The sequence below is a fragment of the Ochotona princeps genome, chromosome 10, assembly GCF_030435755.1.
Source record: "Ochotona princeps isolate mOchPri1 chromosome 10, mOchPri1.hap1, whole genome shotgun sequence".
NCBI classification, from domain to species: Eukaryota; Metazoa; Chordata; class Mammalia; order Lagomorpha; family Ochotonidae; genus Ochotona; species Ochotona princeps.
This window is the reverse complement of record NC_080841.1, coordinates 31,107,051-31,133,170: the sequence shown is the minus strand read 5'-3', so window position 1 is coordinate 31,133,170 and position 26,120 is coordinate 31,107,051. Positions and strand designations below refer to the sequence as shown.

General features: G+C 48.6%; 1 protein-coding gene across 1 annotated transcript in view; it reads right to left on the bottom strand.

Moving 5' to 3' along the window:
• The window catches only part of CNIH3 (cornichon family AMPA receptor auxiliary protein 3), a 90,368-nt gene that overhangs the window by 23,992 nt on the left and 40,256 nt on the right, over window positions 1-26,120 (bottom strand). Inside the window, exons 2-3 of the mRNA XM_058669227.1 lie at window positions 23,135-23,203; window positions 18,481-18,528 (exon numbers count right to left, since the gene is read on the bottom strand). Of these exons, the coding sequence (XP_058525210.1) occupies window positions 18,481-18,528; window positions 23,135-23,203 (117 nt within the window). The remainder of the gene's footprint in view (window positions 1-18,480; window positions 18,529-23,134; window positions 23,204-26,120) is intronic.

Here is a 26,120-nt window from a genome sequence, read left to right as displayed (position 1 = left end):
TGCAAGGGATTCTGGGATGAAGAGGCATGAGGGACCGTAGGTGGAGTGAGAACGACTCTTCCAGAAGTTGGCACAATTTGAAAGAAGAAATGTGTGGGCTGGAAGCAGGAAGGGTTACCCAGGTCAGTGAAATTTTTTTTAGAGCAAGGAAGATGAGATGTGTTTGCTAATGGTGGCTAGAGGTGGGGAGAGCAGGAAATGGGTAAGACAGAAAGGTCCTGGGGAAAGAGGGAGCTAGTGTGGATGTGCTCCTGGCTAAGAAGGGTATCGCATCCTGGGTGAGCGTTTACAGGGGCAGAGGGGACCTGAGCAGCAAGGAAGGTTTGGAGGGATGAACCTGTGGCAAGGAGGGGGAGGGGAGGCATGTGGCACAGTGGGTAACATGCCACTTGGGATGACTCCAGCTCCCTGCTAATGCCCATCGTGGGAGACAACAGGGAATGGCTCAAGGGTTTGGGTCCTGGCCATCCAAAAGGGAGACTCAGCTCCTGGCTTGGGCCTGGCCCAGCCCCGGCTGTTGCTGACCGACAATGAACCGGCAGATGCTGGATCTTGAGCTCTCCCTCTCTATGCCTTTCAAATACATAAAATATATTTTGAAGATGGTAAAGTGGAGGGAGAAAGACAGGCAGAGCTCAGTCTCCAGGGTTTCCACTTTCTCAAGAGTGTACGTGACAGAGAAGGCAAGCACTGAGGGGTAGCAGACTCCCTGGGGAAATGAAGGAGCTCTCAGCAGAGGGAATGTGACGGCGAGTGGGCTGCGAAGTCAGAAGCCAACTACATGGTGACAGAGCACGAAGTCTGGTGCTGGACAGAGATGGTGCCTTGCAGTACCTGGGATTCCACAGCAGAGCGCAAATGACGAGGTGGGGAAGGCATGTCAGTCAGCACAGGTGACAGGACAAGAGGGTCACTCCTTCCGGGACCTCCCACAAGGCGACAGTGCATGCTAGGCAAACGTGGACCGGGAGGTGCAGCCCAGGAGCTCCACAATGAGCAGCCAGGCTCCTCGGCAGCCACGCTATACCAAACAATGTGCATCTAAAGATCCCAGTGCCCTACAGGATCACAGGCTCTCAGGCAATCCTAGGTGACCTGCAGACCACAGAATCAACAACCTGCTAGAGCTGTCCCAGAACCCAGTGGCACATTGGCCGTGCCTGCAATCAAGAAGAAAGGCAAGCAAATCCACTTCAGTGAACTCCGTATGTCAATTCTCGATCATCCACACTAAAAGAGGGGTACCCCACCACAGCCCAAAGCAGCAGGGGATCCCTTATGAGAGGTTCAGGGTGATGTGTATTTTGTGCTTGCTCATTTTCCATCCAAGAGATTTGCTCTCCCAATTACATCCTGCTTATGTCTTCATTAAAATGGGCTTCCCTTTCCTGCAGCCAGAACACAGGGACAGTCAAGCAGAGGTTGGATACTTGCAGGATACAATGAAACAAAGACTAATCCACCTGTCAACAGAGAGAGGTCAAGGGCATTTCAACAAGTACACTGAAAAACAAGTCCAGTGAAATCAATGTGAATGATACTGTGGGGGAACCCCTGTACTCTGGAAGGGAAAGAAGAGATGGGGTCAATCTCAACTCTCACTTGTGACACAGGGCTCTCTCTGGTTCTGCTCACCTGCGGAACAAGGGGCCCTTGCAGCTCTAACCTGCCAGGATGCCAACCTGGAGGGTGGTGACTGCAGAAGCCTCAGCACTGTTGACAGCTCCCCTTCCACTTCCTTGCTAAACACCTGCTCTGTGTGGGCAGCAGGCAGGGGCCTCACAACTCAGTCCCAGCCTGTCACTTGCAACTGGTCTGGCTGGGGATGAAACAGCAGTGCTGCCTGCTGAGCGTGATGGAGAATACTGAGATAACCCAGAAGGAAAGAGACCACCTGACACAGGACACAAAAGGCTTCCCAGAGGATTGAGAGAAGAGCTGGTGTTTTAAGAAAGGGGAGGTGTGATGGGCCTGAGGACTTGGGATACCTACATCCCACACTGCAGTATCCCAGCTCTGTTTCTGATTCCAGCTTCCTGCTAGTGTGCAGCCTGGGAGGAAGCAAGGAATACTTGAACAGTTGGATCCCTGCTATTCAAGTGGGAAACCCGAGTGGCACTCCCAGTTTCTGGCTTGGCCTGACCCAGCCCCAGCTGGTGTGGTCACTTGGGCAATGAAGCAGTAGATGGAAAATTTTTGTCTGCCTCTGTCTGTCCCCTCCCAGCTCTTCCCCTTCTGTCTTCAAATAAATAAAATAAATCCTAAAGTTTTTTTTCTTTATGAAGAATAAAATCACCTCTTTAGGCACTGAGCATAGTAGATAATGCCACCATTCTCAGTCAGCATCTCAAATGGGTGCTGGTTTGGGTCCTGGCTATTCCATCTCAGATCCAGCTTGCTGCTGATGTTCCTGAGAAAGCAGTACTTCTGCTTCTGCCTGGAGCTCTACACAGGCACCTGGGGGATGATGACCTATGTGCCAGGCAGGCTGTGGGCTCCCCGGGGTGAAAGGGTAGGAGAGAAACAGACTTGCCTCCTTACATAACTTTGGGGAAAGTTGCCTGGCGATTTTTAGAAAAGTACTGTAAGTTCCTATACTCTGGCATGCCACTCATACTATCATAGGGTTATTAGTACAAGCCACAGTCCATAAAAGTGCAAGTGAATGCATTAGGTATGCTGTGCAATTCATTTTTAAGAGATCTACAGCTTTTAACTTAGAGGAGCTGCACGATGAAATGGTTTCTGAAGAAAAACTGAAGTTACAGTAAGGCATCCTGCTCCCAATCTGTACAGCATATGTTCCAAGACCTCCCGTACCTGACCCACACTTCACACTAAGCCTTCCCATCCAGTACAATAACCATTTTCATTAAGCATTTATTACACACCGAGCTCATTCTTTTTGCATTTAAAAAGCAACAACAAAACTCGCATGAACTTCTTCCCAATTGCACAGAGAGAAAACATGTTCCTACATATATTCACACAACTTAGCAACCTCAGTATATGACTCTTGTTTATCCTTGTAGGGAGGACTTGTTTGCCTTTTTAGTTATAAGAAGCACTGTGTGGCTTCTCTTTGGCTTATCTGAACTGTACTACTCCAGCTCTCTGGAAACTGAGAGTTACTTGAACACACACTGAAATACCAGGGCAGTTGCTCTGATAATGGAAATAGCTACTGAATAAATAAGAACTAATGGGCAGGCAGCATATACAGTGTGTATACACTGGACAATGGGATTAGTGACATTCCAGGTGGAACAGTGCAAGACAGTGAGAGATTTTGTCATGCTAACCATAAAGTGTGCAATTTAAAACTCATGAGTTATCTGTGTCTGGAAGTTTCCATTAAATATTTTTGGAACACAGTCAATTATAGGTAACTAAAACCTTGAAAAACAAAAATAGGTTGGAGGTGGGAGGTTACCATATAGAAAAAAAAAACGGTTTCTATACTCTTGGGACAAAAAGACATTAAAAACAAATATATATTAATATGGGTATGTGTATTTACTTTTAAAAATGCAGAAAGTAAAGTTAGAATACAAACTGATTTGGGTGCCAAAACAGTGAAATCCACACATGAGGAGATCTTCAAAACATTCATGAAAAATCATAGTATGCATGGACTTCAAAAATTTTACATCAAAGTAAATGTTTTTGTTTTCAATTGAGAGACAGAGACAGACATAGTTCCCATCTGCTGATTCACTCCCCAAATGTTCACAATGGCTGGGTCTGGACCAGGGGGCCAGGCCAAAGTAAGGAGCAGGGAAGTTAATCCACATTTTTCATGTGGGCAGCAGGGACTCAATTACTTGATCCATCATTGCTGCCTCCCAAGAGTTGTATCAGTAGCAAGCTGGAACTTAGAGCGAAACTGGGAAACACACACAACAAGAAACTAAATCAATGGCTTAACCACTAGAATAAATGTTCAACCCCAAATGTAAAGATTTATTTGCAATGAATGAAGCAACCAAGAGAAGAAACAGATAGATCTTCTATCCATTGGCATTCCCCAAATGCCTGCAATAACCATGGCTGTGCCAGGCCGAAGCCAGGACCAAGGAACTCCATCTGAGTCTCCCTCTTAGAGAGCAGAGACTTGAGTATTTGAGTCATCACCTGCCACCTTCCAGGCACATTGGCAGGAAGCTGGATGGGAATGTGGAAATGGGACTGGATCTCAGGTGCTCCAATATAGAATGCAGGCATCCCAAACCTGAGCCACACCACCACAACTACCCTAGTCCAAGCTTTTAACGCTGGTATGTTATTGTTAGTAATGAGAAAGGAGGGAAGAGTTCAATAGCATTTTCTCCTGATCTGTGCATCATTTTACTAGTACAAATAAGGATATGCTACTTTTATAATCAGAACAACTAACACAGGCACCACACAGTTAGCTGAGGGTCAGGCAGAGCAAGGGTAAACTCTGATTGCCTTGGACACCAGAACTCCAGCTTCTCCAGCCTTGGAACGCTGGGACTTGCACCAGCAGTGTCTTTGGACTCAGAGTGGTATCACTAAGCTCCCCTAGTTTTGGAACGTGGGACTTGGGCTGAGCCATGCTACCTGGTTCTCTGGCTTGCAGGTGCTCCAGTGTGGGAGTCCTCAGCCTCCATAATTGAATGAGCAAATTCCTCTAAGCCTTTCCCAGGGCCAGCATTGTAGCATAGCAAGTTAAGTGATGCTGGAATCCCATATGGGCAATGGTTTTTGTCCTGGATGCTCCACTTTCAAGCTAGCTCCTTGATAATACCCTGGAAAAAGTATCAAAAGACAGCTCAAGTGGATGGGCCCCTTCCCATGGGAAACCTGGAAGAAGCTCCTGGATTTTGGTTTTGGGCTGGCCCAGCCATTTTTACTGATTTGGGAGTGAATTAGTAAATTCTCCTATGGGAGAAGTACCCCACGTAGTCACCACAATCGTCTAGTCCACTCACACACTCATTCACTGTACCAGCAAAGCATGATTAGCTAAATGTCACTTTCTCAGCAAAGTGCTAAGTGGCTGCTATGGTTGGGATGTAGTTTGTCCCCAAGGGCTGCTGTGCTGGATGTGTGGTCCTCAGAATGATGGGGCTGACATTGGTGGGACCTCTTGGAGGTGGCGCCTAGCAGCAGGTCTTCCCATCATGAGCGAAGCAGGTGATATAACATAGCATAATAGAGCAGTGAACACAATAGACAATACTCTTACTAACTTCATACTCTGCTGAGGAAAGCAAACATAGTAAAGGTTTGTGGTGTTTTTTTAAGGATATTTTAAAAGCAGAGTTACAGGGAGAGAGGAAGAGACAGAGATCTTCCATCCTTTGGAAGATCTCTCTAAATGGCCACAATAGTCAGAGCTGGGCCTGTAGCCAGGAGTCAGAATGGCCAGGGCCCAAGCTCTGCTGCTTTCCCAGGCATATCAACAAGGAGCTGGATTTAGCAGTTGAGACATGAAGTGACTTCCACAGGGGATGCTGGTGTCACAGGCACTGGCTTAACCTATTCCCCATGCCGTAACATCAGCCCCACAGTAAGCACTTTATGAAGTACTATACCTTGTAAGTTTTATCTATCACACTTATCTTCCTTTTAAAGACAAGGATATGTGTACTTGAGAACTTTATCAATAATTCAAAGCAACCCAATATCCATCACTCTTGGTCTCTATTAGCACAGGCATTGCCACAATTAAAACGTGAAGAGCTAGACGTTTGGCCTAGTGGTTCTGACAGTAACTGGGATGTCCTCTTTCACACTAGGGTTCCTGGGTTCAAGTGCCAGCTCCACTTCCGATCCCAGCTTCCTGCTAAAATGTGCACCCTGGGAGGCAGCAGGTGCTTGGGTTTCAGCCACCTTCGCTGAGCCCTGGTTGTCGTGGTCCCTTGGGAACTAAATTTGTGGATGGGAAACTTCTGTCCAATTGTCTGCCTGCTTTGCTCTGTTTGCTGCTTTAGTTAAACATGTAGGTGCTACAAAGGCACCTGTGAACATCTGGCTTGTGAAGAAAATGATGCAGACTCTGGGAAGACACACGGCTTTCACTTCATCTGTGAATCCTGATGATGGAATCTGAACCACACATTATCCCGCCGTGGGAGGAACCTGCCTCACAGGCTCCAGTTCCACCAGGACACAAGTGGCGCAGGCACTGTCCCCCCCAACGTGCTGAGCAGCAGCAGTGGTGACATCAGCACTGAAAGACTACAATCGTGGAACTGTTCTCGCTGCGTGTTCCTCACCCACCTCCCTGGGCTGTAATTGGGGATCACTGCCCCCAGAATTTCATCATCGCTTTGACCATTTGGCAGATAGAGAAAGAGAACTGTATGGCTTTTCTGTCCCTTTACAATAACGACACTTTGCATTTGTATAGCACTTTTAACTTAGGCAGTGCATTTTCTTGTCTGTTGCCAGGCTTTATCCTAATGAAACAAAACTCCATGTGTTGTGTAATTGTCTGTTCCGCAGAGAGAACTTAGGAATCAGAGCCAGTAAACTCTGTGCTGGAGGAGAACCAATGCCCCAAATTGCTTCAAGAATAACAAGTCCCACAGAAGTTGCAAATGGAGCCAGCATGATAACTCGGCAGTGCAGCTCCTCTGTGGGGAGAAGTTACATCTGGTGCCTGGGAAGCAATTCAGCACACGCTGGGTGCCCAGAGGAGTCCTCAGCTACTTCCAGGGGATCTCGATACTACCACTGCCCAGCTCCAGGCTGATGCCCACTTTTAACTTTAGGAGACAGTAAAAGTTGAGACTGAAAGGCAGACACTCTGTAATACTAGAGTGGGAGGGCATTAAGAGTTGGCAATATTGGTTCATGATGCGGCCTAGAAACACAATCCACAGAATGCTTGCTGCCTCTTCAGCAATTTGGAAAAGGACAAGAATGAGTATTTGGAAGGGTGAGCAAAAAACAGAATCTTTATTTCTCGCCATGTTTTTTGCAAAACCAAGCCATGTGAAAGTGAAGCGGCCACCAAGAAAAAGAAACAGTCCATGGATCCCTTGCACCAAGTCCCTCTGCTGCACCGGCCTGAAGTGAGGACCGACTCCCTCGGTCCACTGGGTACCTGCTGACAAATTATTGCTTTGACTCTGGTACCACTTAGGAAATCAGGTCCTCTGAATCACACCCTGGGAAACAGCGCAAATGCCCTTCCACCCACTTGCTCACCAAAGATTGGCTCACCCTCCAAATCAGTGACTCACAGTTCAGTGCCCAGGCTGGGCTCCAGAACAATTAAATGGGAAACTCTGAAACACGATACCCAAGCAATAGTATTTTTCAGTCTGTCCAGGTGACTCCAGTGTGTAAACCAAGTGGAAAGCCAGCACTGTGACTGCATCCATTGCAACACCCACCCACTGTTCCAGGCAGCATGAAACACCTGTCACTCACCTGTCTTTGGTCTTCTCCCCATGCCCTAACCTGAGCTCAGCAGTGAGAGCTCACACGTTACAAATAGTCCACAGTGTTAGGTGGCTGCTAGTCTCACGGTCACTAATCCACTTAGCTAATTTAGAAGAAGCAGACACCCTGATAAGTAGCATAGCAGGTGCAGAAATAAAGAGGACATGATCCATGCCTCAATAAGATAAATGTGTAAGGTCTGAGTATTGGCAATCACAAAGGTTTGAATGATCAGCTCAGGAAGGCAGAGAAAAAACAAGAGGGCTTTTAGATGAACTGAGCATATTCTTACAATGATCTCACTTCTCTCTCTCTCTCTCTCTCTCTCTCTCTCTATCTATCTATCTATCTATCTCAGTGCATAGCACAAGACTATGAACATAGTAGTTGGAAATAAATTCCACTAAATCAAATTGGTACCCACTGGGTTTCTTCCATCACGACCAACACCAGGATTCCTTAGCTCCCCCCAAGCCCCAACATGCCCAGCCACTTCAGGTACCACTTGACACCCTGGAGACATGCAGACTCAGCCCCTCCCCTTGAATCCCCTTGACATTTGGAGGTGAATGTCAGTGGCTGTGTGCCCTTCACTGGCTATACCGCTGGTTGCATTCCTTCTTGTAAGGGACATTGGCATGGTCCATCAACATCCATAAAGATCCTCAACCTATAGCCAAGTACACAGTCCCCCAGCATGAAGACCAGCTATGGCCATTTGCCCAAGACCTGGTCTACAGGAGCAAGTGAATGGACCATGCCTTCACAGCAATGGTTGCTTTCTTCACCCCTCCTCCCTTCTACGTGTGGGAAGGTCACAGGGTTGACACCTGATGAACCAAAAAAGACCTAACAATGAAGAGCCCCAATGGCAGGAGTACCCTGTGTCTCTGGGGGACATCACGAGCCACTGTTTCCCACCCAGCCTCTCCCCAACACAACAACCCTGCCACCCCCCAGAGCAAGCGCCAGTATGTTCTAGCCACGGCCACTTTGTTTTCAATTTACTCACAGCTGAACCCACATCTCACTGCATTTCCCTGCCTCCCACACATTCTACAACACCTTATGTTCCTTTTCACATTCATGAGAGGAGATTGTAGGAAAACCCAAGCTATTCCTGTCAGAACAGTCGATGACTTCATGACTTCCCACAGCACAAAGGCCAGGCTGAGAGAAGCTGCTCTGCCGCTGACAACAGCAAGCAGACAAGTTGACTTTCTTCTGGTCCCTACAGTCCTCAAGACCACAGTGGCGGGGTGAGAAGGTGGCTATCGTTCTCTGACAAGGCCCTTGGTAGTCTGGCAACCACTTGCACCTGGGGGTGCAGACAGAAGTCAAAGGGGCTGAGGCGACTGGGCCTGTACCCTGGAGCTAGAACTGTGTTTTTTGGAACAAAGTAGACACGGTCAGCCCACTCTCAGGGTTGCGTGAAGATTTAGTTCCACAGCAGCTTCAGGCCCTTCCACAAGCCAACTAAACCCGAAGTTGAACTTAAAAAAGGACTCTGGGCTGTAATCATCAGGATTATCCAGAAAAACAGAATCAAGAGGGCATGTGTGAAAAGACAGACTGACAGTAGTTCCCCTCTATCAAGCTTCATTTTCTGTGATCACCCATGTTCCAAAATTACTATGGTGAAAATTCCAGAAATAAACAATGCTTAACTGTTAAACTGCATGCCATTCTGAGTAGTTGTAGTGTGATGAAGCTCACACTGTCCCTCCTTGGACATGAGTGGTCCCTTTTGTCCAGTGGCCCCATGCTGTATATGTTACCTACCCGTTACTCACTAAGTAAGCATCTTGGTCACTGGATCAACTGCCACAGTATCACAGTGCTCATGTTCAAGGAACCTTTATTTTACCCAACAATGGCCCCAACGTGCAAGCATAATGATGCTGCGCCCACTTTGGGTGCTGTAAAGTGGATCCTTCAAATGAGAAATACAAGGCAGTCCAATGAGCTGTTTCGAGAAAGTGAGAGAGACATCATACTCAACCAACTTTCACCACAGCTATTTCTATAGCTGTTCTACTTTATTATTAGCTACTGTTGCTAAGGTCTTACTAACTGTACCTCAGCTATAAAACAAGCACTATCACTGATACAGATGTATAAGAAAAAGACACGGTATACTCAAGCGTTTGGTACCGTCAGCGATTTCACTTCCAGCAAAGACTTTGGAACAAGAATATCCTCCAGGGGCAAGGCAGGGCTACAGTATTTTAAGGAACTGGGTCACATGATTACAGAGACTTAGTAAATGCAAAATCTGCACGGTCAGTGTCTGGCAGGTCAGAGACCCTGAAAGAGTAGAGTCTGCAGTTGAGAGCTGGGGCCATATATGGATGAACATCATCCTTGCTCACGGAGGTCAGTGCTCCCCACCAGCGAATACAGCACACTCACACTGCAGAGGGTCCTCCACTTTGCTCAGAGTCCACTGGTTTCAGTGGGATTCTCACAGCCATGAAACACTCACACAGAATACCCATAATGATATCTGACTATAGATCGGGACACCTTGGACTGGTTTCCTTGACCCATAAAACTAACCCATGGACGTCAAGGAGTTTCCATTATTTCTGGATGGATATGTTTCAAGATCTATCCAGATATGACTGGAGGCCAGTCAGGTTTGAGAGCCACTTTCAATGATGTGTGTGCTAAGGGACCATTAACTCAGTTTCTTTTCTCAAGTCCATGAGGACTGCACAAGTTGTTACCCTCCATGAAGTTGCTTGTGCCAGACCCACACGGATCTAGAATCCAAGCTCTGCCAAGTCTTGGGTCAGGAAGACATTCTTTCCATGGAGGGGTCTGCTCAGCTGGGGCTCATTACATAGGAGTTGGGTGCTAGCCACATTTGCCCACTGACCATCAGCTGCCCTGGGTCAAAGCCTGCTGCCCTTTCCCTTTTCCTCTTACCCTGCAGGCCTCAGGGAGCTGCTTAGGAGACACATGCGTATCTACCCATCACCCAAGCCACCCTATCTCCCATAGTGTTTCTCTGCCCTGGCCACACAGGTAGGGGCATTGTCAAAAGGCAAGTGACTGGGCCTCCCCAAAAGCTGCTGGAACAGAATTTCAGGCTGTGGTTCCCTTAAGGATATTAGCACCACCCTCTAACCAACTGAGCTAACCGACCAACACATTCCCATATGGATATACACTGAAAAATCTCCAGAGATGACGTGACTAGAAAAGATGAGAAACCACCATCTCAGCTCAGAACAGATACAAAAGAACATCAGTCTCTTGTGCTATTTCCTGACTCAGGATGAATTTTCACAGTAAGGCAGCCCTGAAGAACAGACAAACCCACTGCCCTGGGACTCTATGGTCCCTCCCACTCTGACCCTGGGTGTGGCCATTTGCTTCAGCCAATATGATGCTTGCAGAGTGGATGCAGGCAGAAGCTTCAAGAAGCACTGTGCATTTCCACCTCTCTTGCAGAACAGGCCCATGGAAACTGTGAGCTGAGAGAGTAGAGCAGAGCCCAATCTTCCCCGACCCGCACCTACACCACCTCCCACAGCTGGGGCCCACCTGGGTTAGCTAATGGCCTGTTGGCGTCCTGGTTTAGGCATGAGCCCAGCCAAGACCAGATGGATGCCTTCCCATCCCCAAGCCCAGCCACCCCAGATGACCTGTGCACACAGCAGGAGAAACCAAAAATCTCAGCAATGGCTGTCGGCTGATCTGACGGCTTATCCCCGTGGCACTGGAGGACGTACAAGGACAGCCACCCAGATGGGAATGGAAAGTCAGCACCCATTAGCGAGGGGTACGCTTGCCCAGCCCTCCCTTCGCCTGTCGCAGCCCCAAGAGAACAGTGAAGTGAGGATGGGCACCATCTCCACCCCTCCAGCTTCCGGCTCAGCAGCCCTGTGACAGCACCACTATTTACTCAGCGAGTGACATGTCCCAGCTTGCCCTCTGACTAACAAGGAGCTTGCCACAGAGAGAGCGTCTCAAAATACATTATACATGAGACACGGTTTCTGAACTAGCTGCAAGTTTAGTTCTGGCATTGGCTTACTTTTCTTCAAGCACTCCCTTTAGGGGTGCACTCCTCCAACAAGCAGGTAAATGGAATGAGGGGGAAAGCCCAGCAGGGATCTGCTTGGCCTCAGCAGCTGGGAGCCAGGCATTTCCGCAGGGTCCCCGAGGCCACGTGTGGCTGTGGGATTCCTGTCATCCCTTTCTAACAGCCAAGCCAAGGGACTGCACTGGTGGCCTTTATACTGCGTGTTTCAAGAGAACCAACAATTTGTCCTAATTAAAAATGTGGACCCTGGGGCTGGTGCCATGGTTTAGTAGGCTAAGCACCTGCCTGCGGCACTGACATTCCACACAGGTGCCAGTTTGAGTCCCAGCGATTCTATTTCCAATCCAGCTCCCTGCTTATGGCCTGGGAAAGCAGGGGAGGATGGCTCCAGTCCTTGTGCCTCATACCCATAAGAGAAACTCAAAAGAAGTTCCTGGCTTGGATCATCTCAGCTCCAACTGATGTGGCCATTTGGGGAGTAAAGCAGTGGATGGAAGATTTCTGTGAAATGGGACCATTAATAGCAGCTACTTTCTTCTATAGCTGCAGTGGAGATGAAAAGAATTAACACTAAAGCCAAGCAGCAAACACTCAAAAGATAAAAACTGCCAGGGCTCCTGATAGACTTTAGAAATCCTCCTTCCATGAAAAACTCCCCCACAACTGTCTCTAAGTTCGCATCGCTCCATTAAAAGCCACCATTCCCTCCTGAATCCTGTGGGAAAGACTGTGTTAACAGCTGCCAAGATTCCAACTCCAATGAATCCCTCGTGGCAACAAATGCCAGTAATTAGAGAAAGGTGCCATCTTTGCCATCCTCCCAAGTCATGGAGGGCCGGCAAGCCTCCCAAGGCACCGAAGCAACATGGAGTTCTCTGGAGGTGCTGTTGGGAGAGGGCAGAGAATGCTCTTAGTAGTTCTCGCTGAGCTCTAAGAAACTGGGGCAGAGCTTGAACCCACTGTGGGCTGATCTGTAGAGTCAGTAAATGGAGAAGCCGGCATTGAAGATCCCTTCCTTCTATAAAAATGGTACATGCGGGCCCGGTGGCATGGCCTAGCAGCTAAAGTCCTCGCCCTGAACACCCAGGGATCCCATATGGGCACCGGTTCTAATCCCGGCAGCTCCACTTCCCATCCAGCTCCCTGCTTGTGGCCTGGGAAAGCAGTTGAGGATGGCCCAATGCTTTGGGACCCTGCACCCGCATGGGAGACCCGGAAGAGGTTCCAGGTTCCCAGCTTCGGATCGGCACAGCACCAGCCATTGCGGCTCACTTGGGGAGTAATCATCGGACGGAAGATCTTCCTCTCTGTCTCTTCTCTGTATATCTGACTTTGTAATAAAAATAAATAAATAAATCTTTTTTGAAAAGTGGTACATGCTTACGGTTAGCTCCTGTCATCATCATGTTACATAACAAGTCACTGCAAACCTCAGTGCTTTAACAGCAGCCACACATCTAAAGGACGGCTGGGGGTCACCAGAGCAAGCAGGTTACAGGTGGGCCCAGGTGAGAGCCTCCTGCCTCTCATCTCTCATTCTCAGGACAAAAACCAGTAACACCCAAGGGCTCGTAAGCTCTCCCCTCCTTTCTCTCTCTCTCTCACACACACACACACATACACACACACACACACACACACCTGTTCTTGTTCCAAGGTGACAAACCCATCACACAGCACAGCCCAATGACATCAACAGGGAGAGACTTCTAGTAGGTGGAACTATTGCTAGATCCCAGGGCAAAGGTCACAGAGACAGAGCCGGCATGAGGGACAGGTGAGTTGTTCAAAAGCCCAAAAGGCCCTCATCATGGGGTGAATGCTCTGCCGTCAGAATCTGAAATTTCTTCACATGGAACCCCATGTTGCCTTTTTTTTTTAACCAGCCCCTGAAAATTAGACTGCTGGACCCGATGTGGGGAAGGATAGACTTGATAATGATGTTGTGCTTTCACTGGACACAGCTGACTCCTCGCTGAGACACTGTCTCATCCATGCCCCACCTCCCCCAGACCCTGCTTTCAGAGCCCTGCAACAGCATTTCTGCAGGAGATTCCAGTTCTGCTCACGGCTTCGCCTCCCACACAACGGCTCCCTGGGACAGAAGCGTGACTCTCCACAGAGGCACAGACAGGCGGTTCCTGCTGGGATCAGTTGTAGTCTGACACTGCTATGTTCTTCCCAGTATTCAACCTGGAGCACCTGCCCTCTCCCATCAGCCTCCCCAGTGAACAAAGCAACCCCCTCCATCACCAAGCCCCATTCATTCAGCCTCCTGCAGCGCATCTTAGTGCGAGCTGCTCAATGAAAGAGGGAAAACCATCACCCGCCAGACCGCCTGCCATCATCCACTAGCGTCAACCCTGCAGCAGGACCGCACGTGCTCCTGGGGAAAGCAGGACATGAACTACAGAATCCAAAAAAAGAAAAAGTGGGGAGGGGGGAGCCCAAAGGGGGTTCCTAACTATACAACTGAGCACCTCTCTTCTTCAACCAGCTCAGTCTGGCTTAAAACCACCTCTCCCGATAGCTGGGCTACCTTGGTCTTAGGGATGTGACAGCCAGTGCCCAAGTCTACAGCCACAACTCAAGAAATTTCTCTTTACTCTCACACCGATCAGTTGAGCTCATTCATCTTCTCCAACAATCCTCTGAATTTGCAGTTGCCACAGGAGGCCCCATAAGAACCCTTTATGTTTTTGACCTAAAAGCAGCCAAAAAAAAAAAAAACCACCTCTGGCTTCCATGATGCTCTTTTCAGTGCCCCTCAAATCCTCCCTAGTACGCTGCGATGGGGAGGGACAAACCCAGAGCAAGTCACACTTGCCACGCAAAATGAATCATAAGCCCAAGTTGACACAAGCAGCCTACAGTTCAATTACCCAAGAGCACATTTGCTGATAATTACAGAGCTAAAAATGATCCACCCTACAAACCCCTTCCTTTCTCCCAAGCAAGCCGAGGAGGTGGCGTCACAACAACCAGCTCCGAGAGGCCCCACACAACGGGGTGTTCAGGAGACGAATTCCAAGAAATTTCTTGGAAGGTACAGTTCTCAGGAAGGGGTGATGTCAACAAGACCCATGAGCCCTCCCCCATCGTTCCCAACATACACTCACAGCATGGGAATGTGACGTCCGAGGCCCATTCCAACAGAGAGACACAAGGCCAAGGCCCAGATTGTCTCATCTCCTGAGGTCACTTAGACATGCAGAGCGAGGGCTGGCCAAGGCAGATGCCAGTGGACGTGGAACAGCTCTGCCTGACTCAGGGCCAGGCGTGTGTTTAAGATGCTCATCAAGATTCTCAGTGGCAGGCGAGGGTCAGGGTGACTACCGCTCTAGCAGCTCTGAGCTGGAGACACGACTTCCCTTTCAATCTCACAACCCCTCTGTGATGGCACACCACCGTTATTATTCCCACCTGGGGTGGCACTCCGGTACACACCACAGGTCACACTGGCCATAGGATAGAGGCAGCATGTGGGAGTGGCAGCAACAGCTCACCAACTTAACTAACCCCCTTCAATTCTGAAGGACCCACAACTGGCCGAGAGAAGACAGGGAGGTTTAAGTTCAGACTATAGAAGGCGGGGTGGGCACCAGCAGGAAGGAAAGGAAGCAGCTGTAAGTTAGCACCTGAGCCAAGCAGGAAGACAATGCTGAGTTAAATCTGATTTTAAAATGTCAGTAGTAAATGGCAGTCACAGTTGTCAAATTTATATAACAGACATGCCTGAAATGAAGAAATGAACAGGTCGTCAGCTCTCCCACAGGGCCCAACAAGAAGGATTTAGATTGTAAAAGCTAGCATTCACCTACTTAACACTTGTAAAAGGCTTACTTACTTATTTGAGTGACAGAGAGAGAATATTTCCCTCCACTGATTCACTCCCCCAAAACCCACAACAGCAAGGGCCTGGGCCAAACCAAAGGCAGGAGCCAGGAACTCCATCTGGGTTCAGGGGGTCCCAGAATTTGGACCATCCCAAACACATCAGTGGGGAGCCGGATGAAACAGAGTAGCGATAACTCAGAAAAGCACTCTGATATGGAATGCCAGCGTCACAAGTGGCAATTTAACCCACTGCACCACAATGTCAGCTCCATTTTGTAAACACTGTCAGCAGGCTTAGGACTGCTCTACACCCATGTCACTAGACAAGATGATGAACAGGCATTCCAACAGGAGCAGTGATTCCTACACACCTGGTACCCAAATGTACCTCAGAGAACACAGGGAATTTCCAAATTCAGGCAAAGAACATGTGAGCCACGGCAAGACCACCAGGGCCAGACCATAAGTATCAATCATGTGAAACTACATTCAGAAGGAAACTGCATCTATGACATCAGTAGTGCCAAGTAATCGGGGTACACACACTGTGTTACAAGGACAGAGGTGATTCCTGGGGCAGGCCGCCGGGAGCCAGGAAGCCACAAGCCTGCAGAAGGTGCCATCACTCACTGTCATGGCCTAAAGCTTCCCAGCCAGTGTTGGATGTCCTCCACTTCTCTCCCTGTCTTAACCACTACAGTGAGCAGCAATAATCAATGTTTCACTTCACAGAGGCAGCACAAGCAGAAGGAGGAAGTGAAAAGGGCAAAATCCAGGAAAAGGTACCTGCTGTGCAATGTTTCCTAGCATCAAATGTTTCAGTCTACTGTTTATAAAAATGTATGCAAACTATATGCAGATTTGCAAATGGCAATGCTAATTTTTGCAAAGCCTGCCTGCTTTCCTATCCTGGGCTCTGACCTTTGAAAGATCCAGTGCTTTAAAGCTGTGAGCAGCCAGACCTCTGTGGAGCCAGCCTCAGGCCCTTCCTTCTGTGCAGCCGGAGGCCATGGTCAAGCAATAACGAAGGGTAAGCAAGGCTAAAAGGACGGGCCCAGGGATTCCTGCTCTGCCAGATGACACAGGATGAGATGCTCAGGGGTGGGGAAGGAGGGCAATCCAGATTCTGAGAGAGAAAGCTTGTTCGATCCATTCTATGCTACTTAATCCAAAGACTATGGAAGTGGTTAACAGGAGCAAGGTGTGCCAGATATTATCTGGGAGAGTAATTTACATATTCATGAAGTCACATTATACATTATTGTTATGGGGTGCGAGCGAGATCACACCAGACATGTCTAAGGTTTTATTAAGGAGTCTTTATTAACCAAGCTTGGTGATAACAGAACATACAAGAAATAGCAAATCACAAGTCCATATGGCAACCCAACCAATCATAATCCAACCAAACACAATCCAAAGAGGAACAAATGGTCATTACCCTTAAGTCCATCCGTTAAGCTAATGACCTATGTCCCAGCTTCCCCAACAATAAAAGTTATCCTAAGAAACATGCAACAAATAACCTGGACACAGCTACAAAACTGCAGACATTCACCTTTCCCTGGCTTCTCTGCCCACATTCCATCACTGCTAGGCCTCATCTCTCCTGGAACTCCTGATAGTACACAAACCAGAAACAACATTACTATATCCATTGTCCCATCTAAGCAGTACACAGGGACCATGCTCAGGGGATTACCTGTCCTGGGTCAGCCAAGAGTCGAGGTGCCAGAGTAATGGAAACACCTGACCAGAAAGAGAGAGGGAGCCCCTGCTGCATGGGCCTTTTAAAGGGGCTTGTGAGGGGAGTGGTTACACAACAATGCAATACCAACCCCTCTCAGTTGATAGGTGAGTCACAGGTGGGCAGGAGCGAATACCTAAGTGTTGTGAGTTAAGGAGTTAATTGGCACACATTGGGATGGGCAAGAACAGGAACTGGGCTTGCAGCTAAAAAGACTAATTGGACTCATCTGCATCCAACATCCTGGCCGAATTAGGACGTGGGGGGGAAGAGTATACAAGGAGAGGTGAAGGAGCAATCACTGGCTGCACTCCATAACATTCCCCACTCCTCTTCTAACACCTGAGTCAAATCATTGACTCAGTCACATATAACAGTTATTCTTTATTCCTTGGATCACTAGTATTTTTATGTGTGTATCTTATCTGAGAACACTCCCCTGCTGTGTCACACAAGATGTGGAATTCTAACATATGGACACCCTTATAAAACATGCAAGGACAAGTAATTAGCTAGAAAATAACTGGCTTCTTGATTAAGCACTCTTACCCAGAGAAAAGTATCATTATTGAACTACAGGGAAAAACTTCAGAAACTTGCAAAAATGTTCTCCCTTCTGCCGGCACAGGCCACAGCATTTGGTTACTTTCCTATTTACACAGGCTCAAAAATGCCCTTCAGGTTGACAGGTGGCTGCCCATGGCCTGCTGTCCATCCACTCCGCACAAAGCTCGGGGATGTCCTTCGGCCCAAGACTTTGATGTTCACTGCAGGCTGCTTGTTTTGTACACTTTGCTGCAAACGGTTTCCTGATAGGGGGAGGCAGCCCTCCAGACAGAGCTGCTCTGAGTAGCAAGCCTGAGCGGCAGGTGTACATGCGTGCTTCCCCAAGGAGTTCAGGGCAGCTGCAGCCTACGGCCCACCCGGCATTCAGAGAGACTCCCCGCCTGGTGTGGCTCCCCTCTTTCATCACAGCTTCCCCACCCTATGCCTCTGACACTCCCAATGACGCTGCCAATCAAACTGCCACATTCAATGGCAGGCAGAAACCTCACAGGAAAGCCAGGACCCAGTGAAAACCTTCCCTGCACGTGGGGAGACCAGACGGGAACAAAGGCTGTGCAGCGACAGCAGCTGTAGAAACCATCCATCATCATGCAAAGATGAAGAGGCTGGAAACCCAACCAGAGGGCACCTGTAATCATCAAGAGCCAGCATGACACCAGATTGATGGCCACCGCTTTCAATTAGCTCCTCTTGTCTCAAGAGATTTCCAGGGAGCTGATGGCTTGCTCGCAGCTCCCCTCCCCTGCTGCCATTTGCCTTCCTGGGTAGACAGAGCCGGTGCAGGCATCAGTCCCCTCCACAGTGAGCCCGCCCACCAATGGGCAATGCCCCACAACACACGCCCCACTGCACTGACCTTTCGCAGAAGGAAGCAGATGCGCTCAATGTTCCTCAGCCGCTCCCTCTGTTGGGATATGCCAGAAAGAAGACAGAAAGTGAGGGGTCCTGCTACAAGAGAGGGAGAAGCCCACACCACCAACCCCACTCACACACACAACCCCTCTTGGGCGCCCGGCCAGCAGGTGGCTTTTTTCCAGCAAGTTCTGGCTTTCTTCCCTCTACCATGTTATACTTACTTGGTGCCAATAGAACTCTCCTCCTCACCTAGCAAAAATTTGTGCACCTTCCCCTGTAGACCACACCTCGGCCTCCAGGTCCATTTGAAATGGTCATCATGCAGAATGGGCAGGGGGGTCATAGGCCCACAGAGCAGCATCCTGCAGTTGACAACTGGTCCTCCTGGGAGGACTCTCCACTCGAGTCTCAGACGGCATATGCCCCACCATCAGTGCACAACGTAGACCAGTTCTCCCCACTGGCTTAATTTTTCTAAAGTCAGGATGCTTGGAGTAACTTTCCCCGCTAAATTAAAGACAGCACAGTGCCCCCAGGCTATGACTTTTCAAGAAGTCCAAGTCCATCTCAGAGGGCTGACTTGCTGCCCAGGGAGGAAGTCACACCACACACTCAGAGCTGTGGCCTCTTTTTCCGCAGACTTTCATGTTTTCCAAAGCGCAGAGCACAGCTGTGGTAGCTCCTGGTGCTTCATTACCCAGGCAATTTGGCTGTTACAGACATAGTGGTAATGAGATTCCTGGTGAATGTGAAGAGGACAGGTGGCTGGGCCCCTTCCAGTTCCCTAATTGAATCATCAGTGTAGTGACTCCTGTGCATCCTGATGCCCAGAGGAAGCAGCGCACATCAGGACAAATCAGTGTCCAAGTGGCTAGCAAAACAGATATCATCCCGCTTAGCACACGTGTGTAAGCACACATAGACTTGTATACGTGTAGGTACATGCATGAACACATGTGTACATGTGTGCAGACGCGCACATGCAGACACAAATATACATGTATACACGACACACATGCATGACACACCACAGTCCACTCTCCAGCAACACAGCAGCTCTCACAACCTCACAGTGCTGCTGAATGTCCAGCAGGTCCAAAGGAAGGAAGGCCTGAGGCAAGAGCAGTGACCACGGCATTCCCCTCCCCTCCACTGCCACCAAGTGAGCACACCAGTGAGCCCAACAACGTGTTGCCTTTGGGAGCATCTGAGATTGTGACATGAGCACGAGGCCTGACAGGGCCCTCGTCACCAGCCAGCAAAGCCTAGATTTCACACCACTGGAGCCTGAAGCGCTGTGTTAGTGGCTCCACAGAGGCTTGGAGAACTTGCAGATGAGCTAAATGAGGCATCCAAACCATTTACTTCCTGCCAGGTATAAAGATCCTAGCATTTCCTAAATGGATGCTTTTCCATTTAGGGCTTTTACAGTGGGGGAAGTGGGATGCTGCTTTTGTCTTCAAACAAGCAAGTGTCTTTCCCAGGGTACCTAGGGTACCTACCCCTAGAGGCTCTAAGCTGTCTATGAAATGTCTGAGCTTCGTGGGGCCTAGGCTCTTTAATTAATCTGTGAGCTAATCAGAAAGGTGGCCTTGCCCATAGATGTGCATGAGAGCTGAATAGGATGTGGGACAGACTGGACCAGTCTGCTGTACACACTGGCAAGCACAGGAACCAGGGCTGGGAGCAGGCCTGGTGGGGATTATTGGGGAGGGGGGTCTCTCCAACTAGGCTACAGCTCCCACTGGTGAATTTGAGGGCCAAGTGTGTAGTGGACGGGATTGGGATGAACCACAGCATCAACTGGCTTGCATAAGAGATGGGGCTGGAAATAGAAATGACCCAGCAATTGTAACTACCAGTGTGTGCATTGTCTGATATGGGTGACAAAAGAGCCAGACCTCATACTGGCAAGTACTAACAAGAGTCAGGTCTGGGATCACTTCAGAACAGGTTTCTTTGGGGATCCCCCTAACTGAACTGCTGGACTCAGAACTCCAACCACGAGGAGAATCATAGGCTCTGTGGTCTGACTGTGGAGTGCATGTGTCAGAACTGGCCTCCTCACTTACATGGAGCAGTGGACAGCAGGCCCAGATGCCCATGAGCATATAGCAGTCCACTGGGGCCTGCAGAGGACATCTAGTACCACAGCAGAGGAAGGAGGGCAGAACAAATTGGACAACTACCCCAGCCAAGCATTGACAGCAAATATCTGGGTGAATGGAGACTCTAAAGTGGAGTATGCCAGCCAATGGTCCTTGGAAGAACTTCTTCATCCTTGGATTCGCAATGCTGGTAGCATTTCAGAACTATCGAAATCACTTGAGCAGAACACTCGGCGCGTGCTCCGCATCAGGGACCCAAGGATGACATTAAGGGGCCATTCCCCATCCCTGGGTAGTGAGGCAGTTATGAGGATGGGTGCAGCTTCTCCCCTTATCACCACTCTTCCTCCAGATAAGGAAGAAGAAAAAAACTATCTAGAAACAATGGTCTCACCCACTTTCCTCTAACCTTCAACCTAACCACCCTGGAAAACTACATAAACATCACCAAAAATAAAAATAAATAACAAAAAAAAAAAGAAAGGTGGCCTTAGAAATTGCAGTAGAAAAAAAGATCCAGTGTTGGTGCTCCATGGCTGCACCCTCCAAAACATATTCATTCTTTCTTCAGCAAACACTCTTCATTCATGGAACAGCTACTGTGCACAATTTCTACTCTTACACTTGGCTTTGCACAGGAGTTCCAGGGAGTTTATCCAAGCCCTAATTTTCTATGTTCTGTCTACACTAAGGAACTTGCCATGATAAGGTAGAAATGGACTCTATAAAAAAATGTCTATGGTCCTGATCACCTCTAAGCCAGTGTGGCACTTGGGAAGATGAGCCCTGCATGGTGGTACAATGCATTAAACCACCACCAGTCACGCCAGCATCCGCTATGCACATCAGTTCAGATCCAGCTCCCCATTACTGTACCTAGGAAACAACAGATGATGAAGATGACAAGTAACTGGGCCCCTGCCACCCACAGGAGAGACCCAGATGGACTTCCAGGCTCCTGGCTTTATTCAGGCCTACCCATGGTGGCTGTAGCCATTTTAAAATGACTCTCTTTCAAATAAATAAATCTTAAAAAAAAAAAAAAAAAAGGGACACTGAACAACAGGAAAAAGTTCTTAACTAATGTTTACTCTGAAATCACAAGAACGCTCAGGCATTCTTCTATCTGTGCCATTTTTTTCATAATCTGAGACCAAGCATCTGGAAGGAGGGAAAGCGGCTCTGTCTTCCCTGGCATCGAAACGGAAGTGCGCTCCCCATCTCAGACTAGAGCAGCCCAGTGTACCTGCACGGTGTCAACGAGCCAGGTGTGCACAAAAACATGACAGCAAGACACGAGGCCTCGAGGGCAAACCCTCTCCGAGATGAGGACTCCAAGTCACCCCAGGTGGAAGGGGCAGCTGGGAGATGCAAACAAGCCTGAGTTAACAATTTGAAGTCCCCCGAAAGACAAGTTGTGAGGTGGATTTTACAGAAGTACTTTCAATGAGTGTGGCTCTATTTCCATAGTATCAAAGAATGTAGTGCAACAGGCACTCTCAAAGGACACAAAAGCAAGTCTCATTGAAGAGAGGACAGACTGGGAGGTAAGCACACAGGTTTCAGAGTCAGACAGATCCACGCTCAAGTCCTAAGGACTGCTTATGAGCGCCAAGATCCTGGCCAGGTCAGGCAGCATTGTGGACTGGAAATTGACTCAAGGAAACTTGTATCAAGTGGCTTCTTTCTGAGGATTAAACATTGTTTATATTAAGTTCTTAACATATAGAAAAAAAAAACTCAAAAAAAAACCCACGTTACAATTCCTGTAAGCATCGTCCGCCTGTCAGCACCTTGCAGACAAGGGTGCTGAAGCCTGCCCAGGCCAACAAATAGTGTGACCTCCCTAGATGCTGCCCCTGGTCCTGTGGCTGAGGATGAGGTCGGACATCCCCCCGGGTCCAAGGGCCCCAACCCAGCAAGTGTTCTCTCTACAGCTTCAAGTACCCACAGAGCTCCCCCTCCACTCCATGCACCAATGCTTCTGCATCCATTTAGAAGCTCCTCCAAAGTAAGGCAGACAGGAGGGCTAGCATGCAGGGACTGACAGCGAGACAAACACAAAGACACTGAGAGCCACGTGTGCTGAGGCAGGTGGATCCCACACACTTACCCTGAACCAGAACTACCAGACCGCTTCAGATTCCTCCAAAACACTCATGTCAGAGATCAATGCATGCTGGGGCACCAGTAAGGGACTCGGGGTTTTATATATTATCCTATCCATCAAACTGCCACCTGGGAAACCTGGCACACAGAGAGGGATGCAGCAAAAAGGTGTGGAACCCCTCTGCTTGTTCAAGGACAAGTAACTGAAAACCATCAGACTTTCCCCGGGCTCCTTGGGCTGTCAGCTTAACAGGACTGCTCAAGACCTCAGTGGGCCTGGAGAAGACTCTCCAATAGCCTTGAGCTGCGTAAAGGGGAGCACTCAGCAGGTAGATGTTCTTTATTCCTCCAACTCATCGAAGCCTTTACCCTCCATGCCAGGCACTGGTTAGCCTGTGGTGACACCAGATTCTTGTCACTGTCCCCCCAATGACTTACCGCGTGAACAGGATTACACTGGTCTATGGGGCTCTTAAAATCTGTCCTTAGCTCATCAAAGGCAATTATCTGCAAAAGAATACAGAAAGCAGGCGTCAGTGCACAGGTGGGTCGGTTCATATGTCCAAAGCAGGAACCTGGAGGTTGGCTTCAACATGATGAGAGAGTGTGGAAGAATGTTTGGACAGAATGGGCTCCATCAGGAGATGGTCACCATTAAAGCTGGGGACAGGCACACTGACTATACTCTTCCCTCTTCTGTGCATGCTTCACATTCCCCAGGGAAAGCTTTTGAAGTCTCTTATGTTTTACTCGGATGTAGGGAAGGGCCGGGGCCAGGCCAGGGCAGGTTGGCAGGCAGATAAAGTACAGAAGGATTGACAGGGGATCAAACAGGCAGAAGGTGGGCCAAAGAGACAAACCAAAATTCAGGCAGCAGCATTAATAGGAACGGAAATGACCAACTCTAGAGGCCCACGGTCTGGACAACCAGCTCCCACACAGCCCTCCACAGCTCCACGAAAGCTCAGTCTGAATACAGACTTCCCAGACAAGAGTGGCTTCCCCATGTATCTGGCAGGAAGAGCTGTGCAAGTCATCTTCTCCAGTCCCAGAACACGACACAACCCAACCCACAGGAAGAAACACCTTGGAGGTGAGGGCTCTCAAGTCCACAGCCCAATCCCAACCACCCTGTCTGTAGCAGGTGGACTATGTGGTGGAACAAGGTGGCATTTGACCAAAGACGTGGCTTCTAGGAGACAGGAGACCCCAGTTTCTCCCAAATTCATCACTCTTACTGCACAGAAATGAATAAAACCAACTCCCCAGATGGTGCATCGCTGGGGGGTGGGTATCCTAGATTTTCTGGTGAAACCACTGAAGCTGAAAAAGCCAGTTCAGCACCTCTCAGGGTCCCTGACCCAGGGACAAGGGGCTGAGAGTGAGAACAACATCTGTCTACAAAGCCATCACAGAGGTGAGCACTTGGCCTCTGCATCCCACATCAGAGAACCTGCACTCATGGCCCAGCTCTGCTTCCCATTTCAGCTTCCTGCCAGTACAGACCCTGGAGGCAATGGGGGATGGTTCAAATACTTGGGTCTCTGCCACCCACACAGGAGACCTGGATTGAGTTATACACTCCTGGATTTGGACTTGACTGGGACAGTCCGCACTATTGTAAGCATCTGGGAATGAATTGGAAGGATAAAAGCAGGCTTGCACATAGGCCTCACAGAAAAACAGGCTCACCCATAGGTCATGTAGAGGACGGACTTGCACAATAGGCATGGGTGTGGGAGAGAGGGAAGAATGAGTTGGCTCTGAGTCAAGAGAAACAAGGCTGGTACTGCCAGACAGTGAGACAGATGTCAACTAAACACATAGCAAGTACCAGCAACTGTGCTGTGATATTGTGACAGCCCCCGGCCAACAGTGGAGTCTCTGCTTCTGTATCTGCCTGCCTGCTTGCTGCGAGTGCAGAAACCAGTGTTTTTATCCTAAAACAGCTTGTGACAAGGGACCATCAAGGCCCAGCCTTTCAGGGGAGGCCCAGGTTGGCCGATGCCATCTGACTCAAACAAAATTACTTCTTTTCTCACAAGAGGCTATGGGCTTCTTAGTGGACTTATTTCCATAACAAGTTACTGAGGGAAGGTATTTCTCAAAATTAAATAAATACAAATATATCAATATTTTCTAAGGACTTAGGAGAAAAGCAATGGTTAACATCTGAAAAGGAACAGAGCGGAATAAGACAATGACATGGGAGACAGACTGGAGTTTCACATCACTTTTGAAAATTTAATTAAATGAAGCAGTCAAATGCCATTCCGACTTTAATACTCCTACAGAATCAGAAGACAACTCTGCTATAACCTGCACAGTGTCCCCTGCCAGAGGTTACCACCCAGCCTACAGCAGCAAGGAATACACACTGGCCACCTCTAACTGGTCATCATTTGCTTTATGGAATTGTCCTGTGACTCCTTGAAGCATCCAAGCAGTCTACTAAGCAAACTCTGGCCTACAGGCCACCTCCAGGCAGCCACTTGTTTCTGTACAATCTAAGAGTGATTTTCACATCTTTTTAAGTATTCACAGAAAAAATCAAAATAACAATATTTTGTAACACATGAACATTATGCTAAATTCAGATTTGGTGTCTGTTAAGTTCGACAGGAACGCGGTGACACTGGCAGGACATGTTCCCACACCACCACGGCCGAGCCAAGGCAATGGAGACCACATGCCTGCAACGCCCAAATGTTCACTATGTAAGAATATTTTTTTTAATTTATTTGAAAGAGTGAGAGAGAGACAGAGAATTTTTCCATGTGCTGGCTCACTCCCCAAATGGACATAACGGGTCCATCTCATTCTGCATGAGCATGGTGGATCTGGAGGCCCACGAGCAGCAATTGCCGTTGACCACAACTCATTCTTCCCTGTTCAGTCTAATCCATTGGTCCAATCTTTGCTGGGTACAATATTCTTGGTTGACAGTTGTTCTGATTCAGGATTTGGAAGATCTTTGTCCATTCTCTTCTTGCTTGTAAAGTCTCTTCAGAGAAGTCAGCAGTGATCCTGATTGGTTTTCCCCTGTATGTGATCTTTTCTCTGCTTCGTACTTGTCATTGGTCCAATCTTTAGAGACACGCGCTGTCTCGAAGTTACAGACCCCAGCACACATTTCCATTTGACAGATGAAAAATCTACTGCAAGAAAATATTTTCCTTTATTTGGCCAAGCCCATGGGTCTGGTGCTAGTGTTCAAACCAAGTCCTGCCTAACACTAAAACCCGAGCAGCTACCCTTACCACTCTACTGCTTCCCAGAACACACAGAAGAGCAAGCCAAAATGCTAAAAATGTACAGGAAAATGAGCAGCTGCTCCGAAGAATGAAAGCAGAGCCTCCCGGAGGAGGGGAGGTCTAGATGACCCGTGTGGAGAGCAAATTCAGACTCCTAATTCTGGCCTCTT